This window comes from Anser brachyrhynchus, assembly GCF_964034855.1.
Source record: "Anser brachyrhynchus genome assembly, chromosome: 14".
In the NCBI taxonomy this organism is placed as follows: Eukaryota; Metazoa; Chordata; class Aves; order Anseriformes; family Anatidae; genus Anser; species Anser brachyrhynchus.
Genome location: NC_137709.1, coordinates 9,377,856 through 9,397,793, shown reverse-complemented (window position 1 = coordinate 9,397,793; position 19,938 = coordinate 9,377,856). Strand labels below are relative to the sequence as shown.

The 19,938-nt window shown below is 46.8% G+C and overlaps 1 protein-coding gene across 6 annotated transcripts in view; it reads right to left on the bottom strand.

Moving 5' to 3' along the window:
* The window catches only part of NSD1 (nuclear receptor binding SET domain protein 1), a 63,020-nt gene that overhangs the window by 14,992 nt on the left and 28,090 nt on the right, over positions 1-19,938 (bottom strand). For all 6 annotated transcript variants that reach the window (XM_080555152.1, XM_080555154.1, XM_080555151.1 and 3 more), the window contains 16 exons: positions 19,364-19,485; positions 18,925-19,216; positions 17,490-17,599; positions 16,353-16,422; positions 15,439-15,557; positions 11,244-11,387; positions 10,632-10,755; positions 9,915-10,115; positions 8,384-8,563; positions 7,851-8,007; positions 7,354-7,559; positions 6,662-6,774; positions 3,680-3,949; positions 2,241-2,357; positions 1,450-1,591; positions 857-963 (listed from right to left, as the gene is read on the bottom strand). In XM_080555152.1, the coding sequence (XP_080411278.1) occupies positions 857-963; positions 1,450-1,591; positions 2,241-2,357; positions 3,680-3,949; positions 6,662-6,774; positions 7,354-7,559; positions 7,851-8,007; positions 8,384-8,563; positions 9,915-10,115; positions 10,632-10,755; positions 11,244-11,387; positions 15,439-15,557; positions 16,353-16,422; positions 17,490-17,599; positions 18,925-19,216; positions 19,364-19,485 (2,474 nt within the window). The remainder of the gene's footprint in view (positions 1-856; positions 964-1,449; positions 1,592-2,240; positions 2,358-3,679; positions 3,950-6,661; positions 6,775-7,353; positions 7,560-7,850; positions 8,008-8,383; positions 8,564-9,914; positions 10,116-10,631; positions 10,756-11,243; positions 11,388-15,438; positions 15,558-16,352; positions 16,423-17,489; positions 17,600-18,924; positions 19,217-19,363; positions 19,486-19,938) is intronic.

Sequence of the window (19,938 nt, the reverse complement as noted above, 5' to 3'; positions counted from 1 at the left end):
CTATATATTGACAGGGCTTAACAACCACGCTGCTGGAGCTTTTAACCCTTAAGCGTGGGTAAGCTGCTGGTATCGACATGCCAGAGCAGAAGGATTACAGACTGATTTGGTGAAGCTCTTGAAACAAACCAACAGCTGAGACAGATTTAGCTGGTGACAGCTGGGAACTGGGCCAAATGCTTCTGTTATTTCCTTTTCCCAGTGAGAACCAGCTCACAAGAAGGTATCGGAAATCAATTCCTGTTACTGCAACACTGCAGTTACAAAACACAGTTCTCCAAAGTCAGTGAGTTCTCAAATGCAGTGATTTTTCTACTATAGACGTAGCAAATGTATTATTCCTGTCTGGTATGTACACTTGAGCCACTTAAACAAAAGAATGAAAAAAATAGGAACTTTCTTATTGCAGGAAAGATAGCGATGCAGAAGCCTTCTACCTCTAAGGCAACTCGGAGCTAAAGGAATCTGAGTTTGCTGGCCTCCCATGCATTCTCATAATTTACTCAGGCCTTCATGTAGGGAAATGAGCTGAGCAGAGGTTTCCTGGGTATCCAACAGAAGTCTTTCCCGTGTCTATCTTTTGCTGCTCTAGCGTGACTGAAATTGCCATGATAACGAGCAGAAAATTCTGAAAAAAACACGCTTATTTACTCTTTGGTTGGAGCACCTCTTCAGCAAATTCAGACCCCAGATCTGCACTCTCAGAACGGTAATTTGAACATTCATCTCAATTCAAGCAGTGTTCTCACGGCCACGCTGAAAGTGGACTACCCTTCCCAAAATATCTGCAACAAATGCACCACATCTACGCAGAGAGGTCATTTGGAAGAACAAAAGCTTAAGGGAGGCATCATACCTTTGGCCGCACTCCTAGGAAGCCACTGCAATTTGGAGCACCACATTTGCAAACTGTCTTTCCATTTCCCAAACATTCCAGATTGTAGTTGAAAGTCAGCTCAGTCCCTGGCACAAAAGCAGATAAAACCCAAAGAAGTTGTAACAAACTATGTGGCAGAATGCCTTATTGCTACTGCTAGAGTAAAAGCACTTTTGAAATAAAATGACACAAATGACTGTCCCAGCTACGTAAGGGTACCAAATATTCTTCTCCGCACAGATTTGTGGGAATTGAGAATTACGTGTATCCTCACTCTCCTACCACATCCTACAGCCAAAAAGGGCATTCTGTCCCATACCGTAGGATGCTTCATTCCATTTCTTGGTCCTATAAATTAAATCTATGAACCTCCATTTATAGTATGGATATGTTTACGTTCCACTATGGCAGTGCTGGTGTTGTAGCTGGTATGAAATGAGAAAAATTAAGCGTGGAAACAGAAAGATTAAGCATCTCCCCAGGTGAGCTACATACCCTCCTCTCCCCTCCTTTCCTTACAGAAAGGTTCCCATGCTTTTAACTGCAGGTACAGACAGAGTGGGGTTCCTTACCAGCTTTGATATTTACAATTGCGAAGAGCCCAACCCGAGTATCACCATTCACACACCATTTCTGAGTCTCACAGTTTGGCTGGCAGCAGTGGTTCATGAACCGGGCGTAATTGCCTTTTGGGCCAGCGTCAATGATTCGGTCCTGGAATTGCAATTAAAAAAAAAAAAAGCATGTTCAATAACTGCCACATCCCACTCAAGCCATTGCAGCAGAGGTACCAGTGTGCAAACAAAGTCTTTTTCGGTACTGAGAAGTGCAACAACTGAGACATCTGGTCTCTGGACATCAGGACATCTTGCAAAGCACCTGAGTATGCAAACGCGTTTTAACCAAGTGTTAAGTGCAGGTGTCAGTCGCTCTGTTGCCTGGACAATCAACAGATGGCTGATCAGTTTCCACGCTGATGTCTCTGATCAGACTTGGCAGAACATGCAGCAATACAGACTCCTGCCCAATATCATCATCATCTTAAAAGGGGCACAGCCTCCTGGACAGCCATGAAGGCACTGCCACTGCTTTCTGGGAAGTTAGCGCTCTCTGTAATGTCAGGACTGAATAAACACCAATGAAGCTGGTTCATACTTTGCTCCTGATTTTAAGATCCAACCTGAAACTTCTCTACAGCACATTACGTCCATTCTTTCAGTCTTCACTTTAAGTGGAAATGCAGACCAGCTCATCAGTGTCTCTTAGCACCTTTTTACTTGCTGGAAAAGAGCACTATCATGCCTACCTTGAAATAATTTTACTTCTGGCTAGGCTTCTGGCAAGAGAAGTTCCTTCCACATACCTTATCCAGTGTCAACATGTAGAAATTGGTGATGTCATGCTCCTGAGCATAGCGGATTCGGGCTCGGCACTCCTCTTCATCAATTAGCTCCCCAACATACTCGTTAACAAACTCACCCTGCCACAGAGAAAACAGACTGATAAGATATGACAAATTCCCTCCGAGATGGAGGGACATCCACCTTTGTGCTAAAAATTAGTTCCTGTTTCCTTTGTGGAAATTTTTTCATAATCTTCCTCTGTGCTTTGCAGTCGGTTTGACCTATAATTTCAATAAGAGCCCTGAATTACAAATCCATTTTACACACAGAAACAAGTAACTTGAAATAAATTAAATAAAGCAACAATGGCCATCAGATTATTCTCTGTGCTAAAGACAGAACTAACACTCAGGGACAACATGAACTAAACCACACATGTAGTTTTTCTCTGCAAAGCTCAAGGCACTGCATAACTGCATTCCAGCTGGAACAACATCCTTTTGGGGACCTACCACACTGAGCACGATACACCAGGGGCACCTGCTCCTGCAGTAAATCTGTGGTGTTCACCTGCAGTCAGTACTACAGAGACCATTACAGGGAACCACAGCTCTGCTCCACTGGGGCCAACAGGTGCCTCCATTAAATAATTGAGTTTTGCTGTTTCCAGACCGTCTGTTAGAAGTGAAACATAAGGTGCATGAAATGGCAAAGAGACCCTCTAACCTATATCACAGCAGGCAGCAAAGCCTAAACAGGACAGACTTGCATTTTTCCCACAGATATCAAAGCCTTCCCTGACTGCCCTCTTCTACTCCTTTTTCAGACATTCTTCTCCTACTATGCTGTCTATGGCCCTCTGTGTCACTTCACTGTTTCTTAGCTTTGGGGTTCTCTTTGCTGGAAAACTCTTCCTTCTTCATTCAGTATAGATGTGTGTACGCAGAATAATTACTCTCGGGATTTAAAATATGCATACAAGTATTTTAGCTGCCTGCAGATACTACTTTCCACAATAATTATAGCCATCTCTAAGACATTACTCTTCTGAAAGAGCCAAGACTCGGTCTCAGTTTGTGATACAAGGTTCTTATACCAGAAGAGCCTCGCTATTCAAGAACTGGGGGCATGGGTGTAATCACTGTTCCCCATCTGAAAATCCTGAGTAGTCTTTTACGTCAGTATTCTGGTACATTCATAATGTCTACCATCCTTACAGACAGATTATGCAATCATCTTTCTTATCCTGTGGGAAATTAACATAAAACATTTTCTTAGTTAGCTGAGCCAAAAGATGCTTGTAGGACAGTAAAAAATTAATCCATTTCTTTCCTGAACAGCATTTTATAGCAACGAAGTCTTTCAAATTACAGAAGACAATTTTTCAAATCTATTAAAACTGACACCGAGCAAGAGAGAAGTGGCAAGAGAAAGCTGCATGCAGAAGCAGAGCACGTACCTTTCTGATGTCTGTTTTGGCTTGCAAGCCCCAGCCTCGTGCCAGCGTGCGGAAAATTTGTACCTCGGGATACTGCCGCTTGGAGAAGCACTGGTTCTGACAACGCTCCCCTGCGGGGCAGACCAGGGGGTGGCACTCGTAGAGCAGCATGCGATTGATGCATTCAGAGTCCAGGCCGCAGGGGTTTTCGTCTGTTGGTTTACAGTTGCACCGTGGTATCTCGGACAGGTCTGCAGTGAAGATCTGCACCTTACCCACCGGCCGGTTCACCTTGAATGCACACGGAGGATGTTAGCTAATCAAGAACAGGTCATCACGACACACGCTTCTGTGCTCAACCTTTGCCCATGAGCCGACAGGCTGCAGTGCAAGTTACAAGGGGTAGAAGGACACACACACAGGCGTGTATGGTTTTTTTTTCTGTGCACAATACTTCAGGAAGTGAACGTTTAGAGGGAAGAGCTAAGGAGGATGTAGACCCCCCATTAGCACCAGCTGGTACTGTGTGTGTTCTGCATCCCCACAGTGGGGAGAGGCTGCAAGGTGTCCCCCTCCCAACACCGCTGTGACCAAATCCAGCCCAGATGGCCCAGCGCTCTAGCTGGGTACACAATATACCAGTGACCGACACTGAACACTTTCTGAGTGTAGCTGCACCTTCTCCAGTCTCTGAGTGTCAGGTCCTTCTCTGTATTTTGTTCTTATAGCCCTGTTTTTTTGAATCTGTTACCTTCAAGCTGTTCTGTGCTCTCAGCTGTCACTAGGAGAACCAGGCTGGCATGCCCGTGACAGAGTACAGAGGCTCTACCTACGCACCAGGCCACAAGCAGTTAGAGCTCCCTACCCAACTTTCCTGCAGATGTAAATCAAAGAAAAAACAGACAAGGGTTGGGGTTGGAAGGCCCAAACAGGAGCTCAGAGTTAAGCCAAGGAGCTCTCTAAAAACCGCTCCTGAAGGAAGCAGAGCGCAGCACCAGGTGGAGAAGCGACTGGCTTGTCTTTGGCACGAGCAGGGTCCTTTGGTTTTGGTTAAAGGCAGCGAACGCTGAAAGGCAGGCAACAGAGAGTCAGGACTTTGGAGACACACTGAAGAAAAGCTCCTTGCTGTTCTTTGCCCAGGCGAGCCACACCATTAGGTCCCTTTCCTCTCCCAGAACATGGAGATTGTTTAGCAAAACTCTTCCGGCCCTCCCCCTCCCACACCTTCTCAAGTCCCACTCGCACAGCAGTTTCTGCACTGGCAGCCTACCACAGGCAGGCCAAGCTCTTACCCTCTAATTTTAAAAGCAAACCTTGCAGAACCCCCTGATTAATCTCTTAACAGTGTCCCCCCTCCTCCTCCTCCACTCTCTTCCTCCTCCTCCACTCTCTTTCTCCTAGTACTGCCTCCCATCTCTCACCGTGTCGCTTTTGCGTTCTCTGCTGCTTCCCATCTCTTACTTGAACTGCTAGCTCATGACTTCAATAATGAGCCACAAGATTAGGACTGGTATTCTTCTGTCTCCCCTCTGCTGGACACTTTGCTGCTCTAAACTACAACGGTGTCTGAGCAAGATCAGCCCCTCAGCATGCACACACACCCAGCAGGTATGGCCCTAATCACCAAGGCACTGTTGGTATGAAATCAGCTCCAAAACAGGGCAAAATTCTTGGACTAGCCACAATCCTAATCCTGATGTGATGAAGGATCCCAAATGTATTTTGCAGCAGTCTCTCACACTGGCACTCCTTGGGATAGACCTTGAGGTGCTGATCTCATTAGAAGGTCAAGCAAAGGAGCAGACACAGCCAGATTTGTCCGTTCCATCCTCATGCTTTGGCCAGTTCATGGAATTCTCGGGCAAAGTGTTTCCTTTGCTTTCACAGAAACAAACAGCTTGCACTTAGACCTCCAAAGATCTACCACGGCTAGTGACTGTAACCATTATTATTAACATTAGCAGTGTTTTTCAAAGGCCCAAGACTATTTCCAAAATTCCTTTGTCTTGCAGCCAGAGACAGGCTTAAAAATACCTAGAATGAGAAACTGATTTCCTCTGCTGGAGTTGCCTGGCCCATGCTGCTGTCACAGCATTCAGCTGTGTTCTTTACACCGTACAGTACTCACACAGTATATACCTGCCTGCCTCAAAAGTCTAGCTATAAACAAAAAGTGTCAGCAATCAATTAAGCTTTCATAGTTTGCCACATAAAAAGGGGAAGTAGCAGAAGGAAGCAATGAAAAAGAGGAACACAGTCCCTGAGTCACTAGGTTTCGGATCACTCTGGCCCACGCCCCACTCACATATACCTGCCTGGCCCTAGCTCTCCTCTCAAATCACCTCCATCCTGTAGGAATTCCTTGAAAAAAACGGTGCTCCACTTCTATGTCAAAAATCAGCCCTAAACCTGGCTGTCCCCAAAACTCAGCAAAAAGGATGGTGTTCCAGCACATATATCTGTTCTAGTGTTTCCGTTTAACTGATAAAGGAAAAACAAAAAGAACCAAAACCACCACCAAAGAAACCACCCCACAATAGCAGAGATGCAACAAAGATACCGTCACACTCCACTGTGGGTTACCACCCTCCCTTCTGCTCCACTGTACCCTGACCATCTCCTGTCCCAAACCACCTTGGAGGCCCGCCTTGCCACCAGTACCACGCAGAATTTGAGCGCAATGGATGATACCAGCACTCTCCCTAAGTCCCCGAGGAAGGGACACTCCTCTCACACCACACAACTGCCACAGAACAGCAGAGAGGGCCAGATCTCTTCCAGCAAAGCAGAGTACCTCTGTCACTGATGTCCAGCTTCCACACAGCTCTGCAGATACATGAATTGTTTCTGTGGAGGATGACTGAAGATGCCAAAGGGACCAAAGTAACCTTCAAATGTAGCCAGATGCCCAAACAGTAGAAATGTTTCTGTATACCTGGAAATCACCTGTACCGACAGCTCAGGACTTCTCTTCTGCACCTGCCCCCCCTCACTTGCCCTCACCTTGATGTGTTTGTAGGGAGGAGGTTTCTTGTCATTCTTTTTGTCTTCCTGAAGCTGTCTCAGTTCTTTCTGTGCCTTCAGTTCTTCGAATCTTACCGCAGCTTCGTGAAGAGCTATGTGAAATAACAGTGTGTGTTATGAGGAAGTCCCCCTGCTCACACAGATGCGGGCTGCCAGTATCCACCCAGCACACACAGCTCCCCAGGCAACGCTCCCTGGCAGAACACTTTTAGAGGCAGAGGGTCACAGGGAGAACAGGACAATGCAGTAGGGCAGTCACAGGAGTTACAGTGCCTGGGGGTGAAGAAGCATCCAAGCTGCCAGCTAGCTTTGAGTGTTTTGGGGAAGAGCTGTCAGGCAGCTTCAATTCCTAACTCTCAAATGCACTTTTATACACAGACAGCGACTATACTAGACACAGGGAAGCTGACAGAGCAGCAGCTTGGTCAGAAAGAGGAGCTACATCAGAGCTAGAGAAACACTCAAGATCTACACACCCTTGGCCCTCTCTGTGAGCTGAGACCCACGAAAATTCTAGGTGTGCACGATGATAGATAAGCAACACTTCATTCTGCAAATTTAATTCAGCTTTAGCTCTAAAATAGTATTTTTCTTTGTTACAAGAAGATCACTTCTCCAAACAGGAACGAAGAGAAACAGAACACAGACCTCCCCGCATAAAGACAAATTACCTTTCTTGTATATGCCATCCACACCCTTCCCCATCTTGTCTTTGCTGCTGACGTCGCCTTCCATGTACGGGAACACACGAGCCTGGTGGGTCCACAGGTAGTCCTTGGAGCCGAAGAACAGCACAGGGAACTCGCCGATGTCGTGTTTCATTTTCTGGATGTTGACAGGAATTGTCCTGGGATGGCAAATCTCAGCTGGCCACCACCTACAACAGAGGGAAAGGCATCTGAAACCTCTGACTTCCTCACTTCCCCCATGGCCTCAGAAGCATGTTACTTCATAGAGACATGGGGGGAAAAAAATTGAGGGCTACCAGCAAGGCTTGGGGGAGAAGAGGCTACTGGAGAAGGAAGGCATGCACTTCAGCTGCTGCGTGCGTGCAAAAAGTCAGAGGCTGCTGCACTGTACCCTGCAGAGCCAAGCAGCTTCTCACCTCAAACACCATCATCACTGCATGAAGAGGGGATAGGGACAAGTCTGTGCTACCTTCACCTACCTGTAGCGCCCAACTTTCACCCAGACTACTTCCTTGTAGTGTGGCTTTTTGCCTGCCTTGCAATCGTTACAATACCAGCTTCCCTCTGGCATCTCAATGTTTAGACACTCACGGTGAAACGCAGCCGGGCACGACTCGCAGCATAAAAGGCTGCCCCCTGCGAAGAAAAGGAGGAGGAATTTGTTGAAGTCACTGTGCAGAAGCCCTGGACTACGCAATACTAGACAGAAACTGCTGGGAGAAGGGCACAATGCTCTTCTGCAAACCCTTTTCAACAGCTCACGCCCTACCTCTGCTGCACAAAGAACCCTTCTAAGGATCCAGAAAAAGTCCTAGCCTGAATTTGGACTTAAACGGAGATGTATAGGAAGGCAACCTGCTCTATGCAGTTCTGCAGTTCTCACCAGCACCCTCTGCACAGGCAAAGCTTCTGCCTGCTGTAATGATCTCCTCCCACAGCACTTCTGTTGCTCTTTTCTCATTTATGTCAGGGCATCACTCGACAACAGGGGACCCAGTGGACACCGTCTCACCTTCCGAGCAGACAAAGCACCAGCTGACGTTGACGTGCTCATGGTTGCGGCAGCCCCTCCGTGCAGTGAAGTGGTTGGGGCAGATGATGCTGTTGGAGGCGAGGACCACGGAGCCAGCAGCGAGGCAGAAGTCATTGGAGTGGTATGCTACTGGGCACCGCACGCAGCGCATCAAGCGGCCTGCCATCAGAACGTATCAGAAACATGGTGAATCTCTAAAGGAAACTGAATTTTTATTTCCTCCCCAAACTACTCTCTATTGACATTTGAGCTCAAAACCATAGGTGATTTTAGGAAATGGAAATTGACTTTTAATTTCTACAGAACATCAAATCAATAAAATGAAATATGTATAAAAATAGACCTGTATTTGTATATAATACAATAGAAAATCGTATTATTTAGAGGTGAAAAGCCTCCTGCATGATACGCAGGAACAGTTCAAGAGTTCACAGACTAGGACTGCTTCCTATCATACACAAATAATTAGTAAATCAGCTCAGACACTAATTACAGAGCGGGTGTTCCAAGTACTTAACTGAACGTAATGAAACCAATCCCCATAGCTTCTGAAACATCAACACTTGCCTTTCCATTTTATCAGATTTTACTCTGAAAGTCCCAAATAGAGAACTTAAAATTGCCTGCAGGCCTAATTCATCCAAGATTTCTCAGTGTCTTTAAGTTCCTCACAGGAGACTTAACAGGGAGAAGAGGTGGAAAGAAAGGGGTAAATCTGACCACTGGAAAGCAACAGCCAGAGGGGCACAAGGCAAATATTCAGAGGGGAAGCCATGAGCTATGGGCTTTAATGCCCTAATAGCTTCTTCCGTACTAAGTACTGACATGCGGAAGAAAAGAAGACTAACACAGAGCCTGAGGATAAAAATACGGCTGGTATTATTGCCACTCATCTTAAGATACCAAAGATTTGAAGAAAGGCAGTTTTAGAAGCAAACATACAAGGCACTCGAATGAAAGTTTGAAGTTTAATCATGTAAGATAAAGGTCAAGGTATTGGAGCAAACAGCTCAAATATTTGCCTGAGAAGCTTAAGTGAGTAGTGTCACTACAAAAATCAGAGTTTGCATTTAAGAGAAAAAAAAAAGAAAAAACAGTATCACAATTTTTACTACGCTGCTCCCTAATGCCATTGCCTTGATAGCCACTGCTAAGGACGCACTGTCTGCAGCACTGGCATAGTGAGAAGTACAAAGAAGAAACACAAGAGTGTCCACACGGCTCCAGAGGCTTCAAAAAACCAGAGAAGAATGGGACATTGCCAGACGTGCAGGCATCCACACGTCTGGACAGAAATGAACATTTCAGTTGCTGTGCCTGGCCATCAGGAGTGCTGATGAGCAGCGACCTTACACATGGACACCACCCCTTCAGCTCCCCCGAGAGAAGCAAACGCTACAGCGAGCACTGTGGCGAGGACAGGAAAACAGCATCAAGAACTAGTGGACCAGGTCAACAAAGAGAAGGCTTCTAACTGCCTCCCTGGGACCACAGCGGAAGATTTCAGTACCTTTAGACGCAGAGATGTTTGCTGGGTTAGCAGCATGACAAGTCATGCATATGTGCAGAGAGCATCGGAAACCCTTGTTCTGCATGACTGTGGGCGGGTATTTCTGTATGCATTCTTCATGGTAATACTTCCCACAGAGCGGCAGCAAGCACCGTTTCACGTCTTCCCCACAGCTCTTGCACACAAAGCAGGTATGGACTCCTGGAGAAAGAGCAGCAGACAGAACACCAGTCATACAGAAAGGCTAAATGAAAACCTGTCACTTCTGCCAGGCTGCGTGGCAGCACGGTATGACTTCCCAGCCTGCTGCTGTACACATCGCAGAGCACAAGTCTCTGCAGCAGGCTGGTTTCGCCTACAGCTGCAAGGTATGTCCAAATGAAAAAAAAAACAAAAACCATAGTTGTGATTGCAGGCTGGGGAAAAAAAAGTAAGAAAAACAAAAACCAAGAGCCATACTCAGCCTGCTCTAGACCCATCCACCCTACCACCCCTCTCCACCCTAATCCCAGATAAGAATTTCACTTTTTCATCCCCACCCCATGTGCCTGAATCAACGGTAAGATTAGTTAATTAGAAAAGGATCATCAAACCAATCACCAAAGGACTGACAGCCAGTTAGCGGCCCTACTGCTGGCGTAACACTTCAGCGAAGGAAATACCAGGTAAGTAGGCAGGAAACACTCTGCCCTTCTGTGCTCAGGAAAGCTGCTGTACCTGTGGAACACTCGTTGCAGATGAATTTGCCCGTTGGCATCTCAGAGAGCCCAAGGCACTGCAGGTGGAAAGCACCACAGCACTGCGCCTCACACAGCAGCAATTCCCCTGGCTTCTCGCAGATCTGTGGGGTGGGAAGGAAGCACATCGTGAGCTCTGAGCAACCCCTTCCCCAACTCATCCTGGACAGCACTGCTCTGCATGCTGAGCGCAGCTGCCAGCAGAGATTCCCACAGAGAAAAAGGTTAATTTTCAGTGTATCGGTTAAGTTCAGGTGGTTTGTGCATCACCACTGCCATTTGCTGTCCTGTCCCTACTAAAAGCATCAGCTAAAATGAAATGTACGTTGGTCACATCTCCCTAACATCCCTAAACTTCAGCAGGATGAGACAATGGCACAGGAAAGGCTCGATTCAGAACACTACTGGTTAAAGGGCTGTCAAAGCCCTCAGAGCCACACAGCCCCTCAAAGAGCACAAAAAGCTGGTTATTTCAATAACGTGCACCTTGAGGCCACCTGGACCTAGCTGGGGGCACAAGAGCATGTCAGCACTCACACGGAAAATCTTTGGGAGTACTGAAGTTTCAAAGAGGTCTCCTCAAGGACACTACCTGGCACACATTCTCCTTGAGAGCTGCTCCTCCTCCACGCTCCCCCTGTATCTTTTTGGATGAAGGCACTCCATGGTCATTCTCAGACCCCTCTTCATTTCCCTCTTTAGGGCTTGTAGCAGTCCCATGACCTGATGTCTCCCCCTTTAAAAAGAAATTCAAAATTAGGGCTGTGTATTCTGTCCTGTCTTGCACACTACAAATTCAGCCATCGAGCACATACAAGTTTGGCAGTCAGTGCTACCCACCCTGGAGAGAACGCCCCCCATATAGTTCCACCAAAAGACTTACAAGGAAGGAAAGGAAGAGCTCTTTAGTTTGTTAGATCATTTAAAATACACAATGAACGCAACTATTTTTCTGTGCATAACCCTCTTTGAGGAAAGAAAGTCACAACTGAGGAAGAACAGTATTCATAGGAACACATCAGGCAGGCTTGCATAGTCTGAAAATCGTGCCCACCAATGCCAGAGAAGCATCCTGCATGTTGATGTCTGCTTCTACTAGAAATGCAAATAAAAGACTGAAATTTATTTTTGTTTGGTTTTAAATCCCAGCTCACTGCAGATAGCTGAGTGATCTCGGTGCATAGCTACAGCGGCTTTTTGATCCAAGATCCTCCTTGGGTCAGAAAGCCATGCATACTGCATGTCTGGAAAAAAGCTGCGCACTTCAAAGACCTTGTTAGGAATTCCAACTCCTAGCAAGAGCAGCAACCACCACCCATACCCCGGAGCCTGCTCAGTGCCAGGTGGACAACTAAGGATGACGAGAGGGAGCTTTGCACCACTTTCTGTACATGAGAATACCATAACTCATCTGAGCTGTGGTGCCACTAAAGCTCGTAAGCTCAACTGAACACTCTGAACGTGTTATTAGTCTGAGCAAAACAAACGTTGGGAAAGCTTTACATCTTTAAGCTGGAAGAACATGGAGCTGGTATTCTTGTCAGGTAATGATGCTTCCTTTGCTTGATTTTTCAGTCCTTGAACACATCGGCACGTTTTCACTTGGGAACCTTTTAAAACCACGTGGACCAATGATGCACTGACAGCATATTAAAGCACACAATACAAATATGAGTGGTGTAAGTTTGCTTTATTGAGCACGAAAAAGAAAACTCTCAGCTACAAACTACTGCCAATCACACGTCCAGCATACAACCTTACAAACTATCCTTACATACATGCCGGAAGGCTGGCAATGATGCAGCCTGCAGGAATTCTGAGAAGGAGCATGTCATTTGCTGCCATCCTAACCCTGGAAGATGGAAGGGTAAGGAAAAGGTCTACTGCTCTGGTAAAACCACTTGTTAACAACACGACAGCTGCCTTTGCCTCTACACACAATGGCATCTGAAGTGCTACCTAGATACTTCTGCTCCTGCTAGGTACTTCTGCTAGGAAGGGCGCAGTCTGCCACAAGGCAGCCCTCTGGCTCAAACACTCGATTTGGCTCCTGGAATGCTCCAGGAGCAGCACCAGCGACCAGCATCCCAGGGACTGGTTACAGCTCAGGTCCTCCTATTCCTACATAGGTGCTCTCTCTTCTGCTCAGCTCAGCAGTGACCTCAGGGTTGCAGGGGTCACTGTAAGGAAGAACAAGAGCAGGGTTAATCAGCTACTGGTGTGGGCAAACAACTTCAGCTACAGCTTCTGTTTGTGCTGGGGTCAGGGTTGCAGAGACTAAGTAAGCTTGGTCCCTCTTGTGGTCACTGAGGACCCTTCCAGAGGGGCAGGAAACTGGCTAACGACCACCATCCCTTCTGCGGTTAATGACACTAGCTTCCCACTAGCTTCAAGGGGGTTTTGGAAGGAGGCAGGGGAGACATTCAGATTTGCCACAGCCAGAGGTACGAGGGATTTAGAACTGGTTCATCCTTCTGGCTGCTTTCCACCATGGTTGCTAGGACTGCTTGTTACGAACCCAGGCCATGTTTCACGTGTCAATGGAGTGACAGACTAAAAGGTACCTCGAGTTACATAACATGAACCAGCAACCCCCAGAGCTGAAAATATTTGCTATTAGCAAGAATCTTTAACAACTGGCCCCAGACTGCCCAATGTAGCAGAGCATGCTATAGCCCGAATCTTTTCAGCCTCAAGCTATCCTATTTAGTTCCACAAATACCTGGCCAATCTGTACATTTAACATATCAGGGACCTTGGCCTTATTTTTTAATCAGTCCTCCCAGAAACACACAAGGAATGGGATGTCAGAACTGAACAGGATGGGCACGGCCAGGTACTTGTGCTCTGCGAACAGGGAGAAGGAAGATCGCCATCTATCACTCAGAAGAACCTCTCACACTGCTCCCACTCTTTCCCCTACCCAACGTGAGCACTGTGAAGCTACATACCTCCTATAGAGGGCAGGTCTCATCTTGGGTCTTCTTCCAGAGCTATTTCTGCTGTTGTATCTGGTACATCCTTAAAAGCCTGGCCTGTTCTTTGGCACAGCCTGACCTTGACACACAACCTTGACCACCACTTCAACAGTATTTTCCATCCTGTTCTCTTGGTCTCTTGCTGCCCTGATGTTGCCAACTTGCATTCCTGACTCCACAGACAGGCAAGGACAGAGAAAACTGCCCAGTTCAGCCCAGGCAGACAGACTTTCCTCTGCCCTCTGAAAGCAGCTGGATCCAAGGCTTCACTGTGCTGCACCATCAGAACAGGTATTTCTTCTAGCACCATTCAGGAGAAAGTAAGGTTCCTTGCCAGGTGTGTGGACAGTCACTTAGGGACCGGTGTGGCCTGAATTCCAAGTGAAAGTGTAATTGCATCACGGCACCCCAATACTCACCCCATGCACTCACCTAAGCCAAGGGGTGAACACTCACCGCACTGGCTTGAGAGACACAATCATGAAAATGGATGCTGGTAAAAGGTGCCGACTATTGATAGTACATGACTTCAGGTACCCAACACAGATGTCTAAGGCTGGAGGCAGTTAAGACTCCCTGGACTTCCTCTGCAGTGAGCGGTGAGCGCGGCATTCAGAGCCGTGGCCTAGCTACCCTGCTGCTCTGAACTGCCCCCTCACTTCTTCGCTACAAAAGGTGTGCAGAGAATTCGCTGGCTCTGAACTGAGCCGGCCTCTTACAGGGTGCCTAACAGCAGAGTGTTAACTACCCCCCAGCATTGGCAAAGATATTTGTACAGGCTTCTTTGAAACATGATTCCAGGTGAGCACACTTCAGAAACAAGTGACCAGTGCTCTTTAAGCAGCACGGGAAGGCTTGCAGGGCCCTGAGGTATTACCCCAAACTTTATCACCCCCGTCAGAAATGCTTTTCAAACAGCAGTAGCAGCAGACAGCAGGGTAGCTGGCACTGCTCAGACAACTGGTGTGACGTTTGTGCTCTGCTGGAAGCTGTGTAACAACAACAAATATAACAATATATGTCTATAATTGGCTCCTGAAATACATACTGACTATCCTGACAGAACAGCCTGCTGCTGAACCTGGGCCACTGGAAGTGAGAGGCGATGCTGAGAGAGGCCCAGAGGTGTCCCGCCTCTCCCAGGAAAAGTCTTGCTTCCCCTACACTTGGTGATACCTGGCTCACTCCTAAAAGGCAAAACGTGCTTGTCAGAGATATTTGTATGCCAGCTCTGCTAGGATGCAGTAGAAGGGAGTCGCCCCAATTATCCCTTTCTGCTGGATGGCAGAATGTAATCAGAGGCTCCTGCGAGCAGACACAGACAGTCCCCCCCACCCCCATCCCCTCCGATGCGGCTCTTAGCTCACCCTGGCAAGCAGGGCAAGTGCAAGAAGGGGTTGAAGTCCACAATCTAGTGCTTACATTTCATACTGGTGTGTAAAAGGGCAAGATACCCACCACCAGAAGACAAGACCTTTTACAGCAATTAGGCCTTCTGAGGTGCAAAGCAAGATGCCGGACAAACCCTGGTTCTGTCAGATCAGAACAGACTCTCTCCTGCAGAATTAGCTGAGTAGCGGCTTAAAAATTGAGCCCGAGTTAAGCAGCCATCACAAAATAGTTACTAAATCAAGGTGATACCTTCAGCTTCAACCCCAGCTCATGCAACTACATCAGGGGGATAAAGTCCCATCTGACACCGATCTCATACAGCCAGCCAAAGACTACTTGGCCTAGGCTTTGCACAGCACCCTGAGATGTAGCAGAGAGATTACAGGGATAAGAGCGTGTAGGAAAACCCAAGAGTACCTCAGAATGTGGGGTCTCCCCCAGCCCTTCCCCGTTTTTCTCCTTCTTGGAATGCATTGCAACAGAGGGATGGCGCTGTCTCTTCCGCTTCCGTTGCTTCTCCAAGAGCTTTTCAGGAGCTGAGATGTGACAAAGACCATTCAAGAAAAATGCAAAAATCACAATCTGCTTGCTTACAACAGGCCCATCATCAGCTTCTACACTCTTGACTGCTTCAGACTGGTTCCCATTGTTTTGGAAGGCACATGGCCTGGGGCGATGCAAGCCTGCCTCCAAGGCAGTCTGCCCTTTGTCCTGCAGCCATCAGAGGACCTGGACAACCCTGACACCCTGATTTCAGTATGAATTCTTTTGCTGAGCTGAGGATTATCCTTCCTGACTTTTCCTGAGACAGCCCCCCAGCCAAAAAGGAAGTGCTACCAACACAAAGCTAACGTTGCTATTCAAATGCCGATAATTATCTCCTCCCACCACCATGAAACAGAAATCTCATGTTAACACCAACGTGATTGATATAAAGGCACATGGGGGAGGGAACACAGTGCAACTGCACAATCCTCCATGGACCACCACTGTTGAGCCTGGGCACAGCATGCCATCAGGCAAAACGTGCAGTGGTACAGCAACTGCGGTGATGAGTTTCCTTCAACCATTCAGACTAAGAATGAAAATTTAATATTTTTCCAGTGGAAATTTCCAGTGGAAATACGAACCCAACACCTCCACTTTCCTTAAGGAAGTCAAAGATATAATGACACCTTTGACAAGCAATCGGTGTACCTATTTCTTCTGCCACGGCCTCAGCAGTACTAAGAGCCTAGGACACGTAAGCCCTTACAACACAGCTCTCTCTAAAGCCACAGGCACTGATCCACATGGCATCAGTCTACCCCTGCTGCCCTGTCTTCACTTACCTTCTCCCAGGTCCGAGAAGTGGGCTGGTGAGTACAGTTCAGAGCTGTCGCTCTCCGAAGGGCCAGTGCCCTACAAATACACAAGAGACGATTCACCAGATGCAAATCAGAGATGCATGTTCCTCAGCCTTTTAGAAGTGACTGCAACAATCCGTATTTCAGATCATGAATTCATCAATGATTATCAGCATTACAAGACGACACTTGGTTTGTGTCTGATAGATCCCACATAGAAAAGGCATTCCTCCTTGCACAGAGACTGAAGAGCCTTATGCTCACCGGTATCCCCCACTGTTTCCTGAGCTCTCCCAAAAAGGCTGCTAACACCCCGTAAGCTGCTGGGAATACGCTCCTGGTTTCACACTTTTATGGAGCCTAAGACTCAATTACACTGGCTTCTGCATTACTGCAACCATGCTGACTGTGCCACAGAGAGAGAGAGAGAGAGAGCAGGAAAAGCAACAAAACTTATTAATTCACCTGAAAAACAATGACAGGTCTTGTGCATGTACAATGCCTGGCATAACTCTTTCTCATCTTTTTTTTCCAGATGATGTTACTGAATATTGAGTATTTTTAAAATAAAATGCTGCTATTTTCTGTTTCACTGCATCAAGCACTGCATACCATGTGTGATACAACTCAAACCTCCATCCGGCTACAAGTTCTGCACTTACTTACCATGTGCCTGCTCAGTTGGGAGTATAACAAAGGAAATACTATTCAGAGGAAATCTGACAGAAAAGGAGAAAGCCTTGGTTCAAGCTCGAGTTACACCGTAACATAACAGGGATTCCCTGTGACAGAACAGCTCTGCCCAGAACATTTCTGTTCACACCTTCCCAACCAGTATCCAGATGACTCATTTTTCCATAGAAATCAATGGAGAGCGGAGACTTTACAGCCTAAAATTCCCCAGTCCTCATTACAAGCGGGGAGGGGTGGGGAACACCTCTGTATTTAGCAGATTTCTTCATCATAACACAGCAACCAGCACCTTTGGGAAGGGTGGACCCTCACTGCTGGGCGCCAGCCAACAAAAACCACAGCCCATTGCACTGTGCCTCTCATTCAGCGGCGTCTGGTGTCTGGGCTCATTTTCTATCAGACTTTCAAAAGCACTGGAAGGAAAAATACCTTCTTTGGGGGAGTCCACTCCTCCTTCTTTGGCATAAAGGCAGTGTCCAAATCATTGGATTCCAAGAGCTTTTTAGTGGGCTTCCTTTGACGTTTGCTCTCAAAGTTTCCTGCAATAAAGTCCTTCTCGTTAGATAAATGGGGATTTTCTTAACTTCAGTCACACTAAGACCATTAAGCAAATACCAGCCAACAGTTCAAAACAATCCAATCTATCTCGTCTTTTGTATCACAAGCTCCTTGTGGAAAAGTGCCAATTACCTGTACATCTTACATAAAAATGGACCTCCATTTGGACTTCTTTCCAGAAGAAGATTCCAGAAGAATCCAATCCTACCACTGACAAATACAGCCCTGCTTCCTCCCACTTCCACTCCCACACCACTCGTACCAGTGCTCTTGCTGCGTACAGTAAACAGGCCATAGGACATGCTCCCAGTTAAAACCACCTGGTAAGAGATGACTTAAGCAAAGTAGCTGTAAGCTGCATTGGCTTCTTGCTCAAGCTTTTCGCTGGCCCTTGGGAATAACAAGTTGCTAGATGTGGGCAACAGTAGAAATGTAAAATGACCAGGAAATTGTGATGCTATGAGTGCAAGACACTCCACAGGAACAGCCTACTACCTACCCTACCCTGTTCATCTGCTTCTTTTATCAGCCTTGACTATGTCCTTCCTACAACACACACCTCTGCGCAGATACCAGAGACATCAGACACCTAACGGAGGACAACACATCTTCGTTCACGGCAAGCCTCTGCCCACAGCTTGGGCGCTGGGTGCTTCAGCAAGGCATGAGCTTTCCCACAAGTGGGAAGAGAAATGCAACCCCTGCATGCTGGATGTTTGCTCCACTGTGTGCTGTTCTCCTGCATATCCAACCTCAGGTTCACATTCCCAGTTTTCCCTCCTTTAATCATCGCCAACTTTCCATTTCCATCTGACACCCACAGCCCCCCGGTCCCAGAAATAACAGGCTAACTGATCTCTCAGTGACTACACCTCTCTCTACATGCTTGGTTTATTATGATACATATTTATATTTATTATATATTTATTAAATGTGTGTATACACACACACCATTTATTGTTTCTATAAACAAAATAAACACTACAGGAAAATACATACACCAACAGAAACAGCATTCCCTACATGTTTACAAAGCCAGAACACCAGAGCCTTGACCCTGGTCACGTCTTTACACAGAACAGTAAAAGCAGAAGATAATCAGCCACCTCACTGCGTAACACACTTCACCTGCCCTCTCCCTTCCCAGCACCAGTAACGGTCTCTGAATGAATCAAAGCAAAATAAATAAACCAATAACCAAACAGATCAGCGGTTACTAACCTTTTAACTTGGACTGAAGCAGTATTTCCAATGAACTTGTGACACATTCGCTTACGGGAGCAGAATCACACAACCTCCCACTTACCCGATTTCAGGAATCTCTCCTCTGCATCTGGAGAAGCAGAAACTTCAGAAACATCTGAGGAAGATAGCACGAGCTCTGGAAAATCAGAAGGTCCTTCTAGAAGTTGGTGAGTGGGATCAGTGGAATGGGATCCTAGATCTGAGAAGGAGCACTCTGCTTCAAGAATGGGAGGGGAGTCTTTGGTTGAAGATGGAGTTGAAATCAAAGGGCTCGGCCCCCGCTGGGTGTCTCTGTCAGGACTGCACTGTGCAGGAAGACCTCCTTCAAATTCAGACCTCGCCACAGAATTCACCTAGCGTAGCGAAACACGTTGATGAAAACATTTGCCCTGCGCAGCCTCGCAGACAGCAAAGACGTTCAGCAAGCAAGAACACAGCAAAAGCACGTGAACTGGAGCCCAAAAGCAAGAGACATGAAGAGCACATTTGCCTTAACCTACCTTCTGCAATTGCTCCTGGACTTTCTTTGACTTTTTCTTGGGTGCAAATAAGTGATCATATTCTTCTGCATATTCCAGAAGCCGTTTACTTGGCTTTCTAAGGCGTTTCCTCTCTGAATGTACTAAGAAAAAGGAAAGCAGCTTCAAGACTGTGTTTCTGAGAAGATCACAAGACAAATTCTCCTCATGATCTGCAGGCAATAGCTGCTCCTGCCTTTTCTCTTCTGCAGGCTCCACGTGGGAAGAGCCCCGGTACTTCTTTCTCTTTGATACTGCCTTATCATTTGGAGCTTCGCATTTCCATAAGCCTGACATAGCGAGTGAGATTTTTAAGGCCTTCAAGCACTTCAGGTAAGAAATTAAACATTAGCTATCTGACTGAGAGGCTCCTAGGAATTTCATCCAACATCTTAAACAAACGACATTTATCCCTCATGCAGTACTCTTACCGAAACCTAACATCTGTTACAAACTCAGATTCACTCTACTTTTCCTGTTAACCCAAACTCCCTTGGGTTTAAGGGCAGGGGCACAGGAAAAGGCTGCTTTCCCTAACACAGTTCAGTCACCAGCAT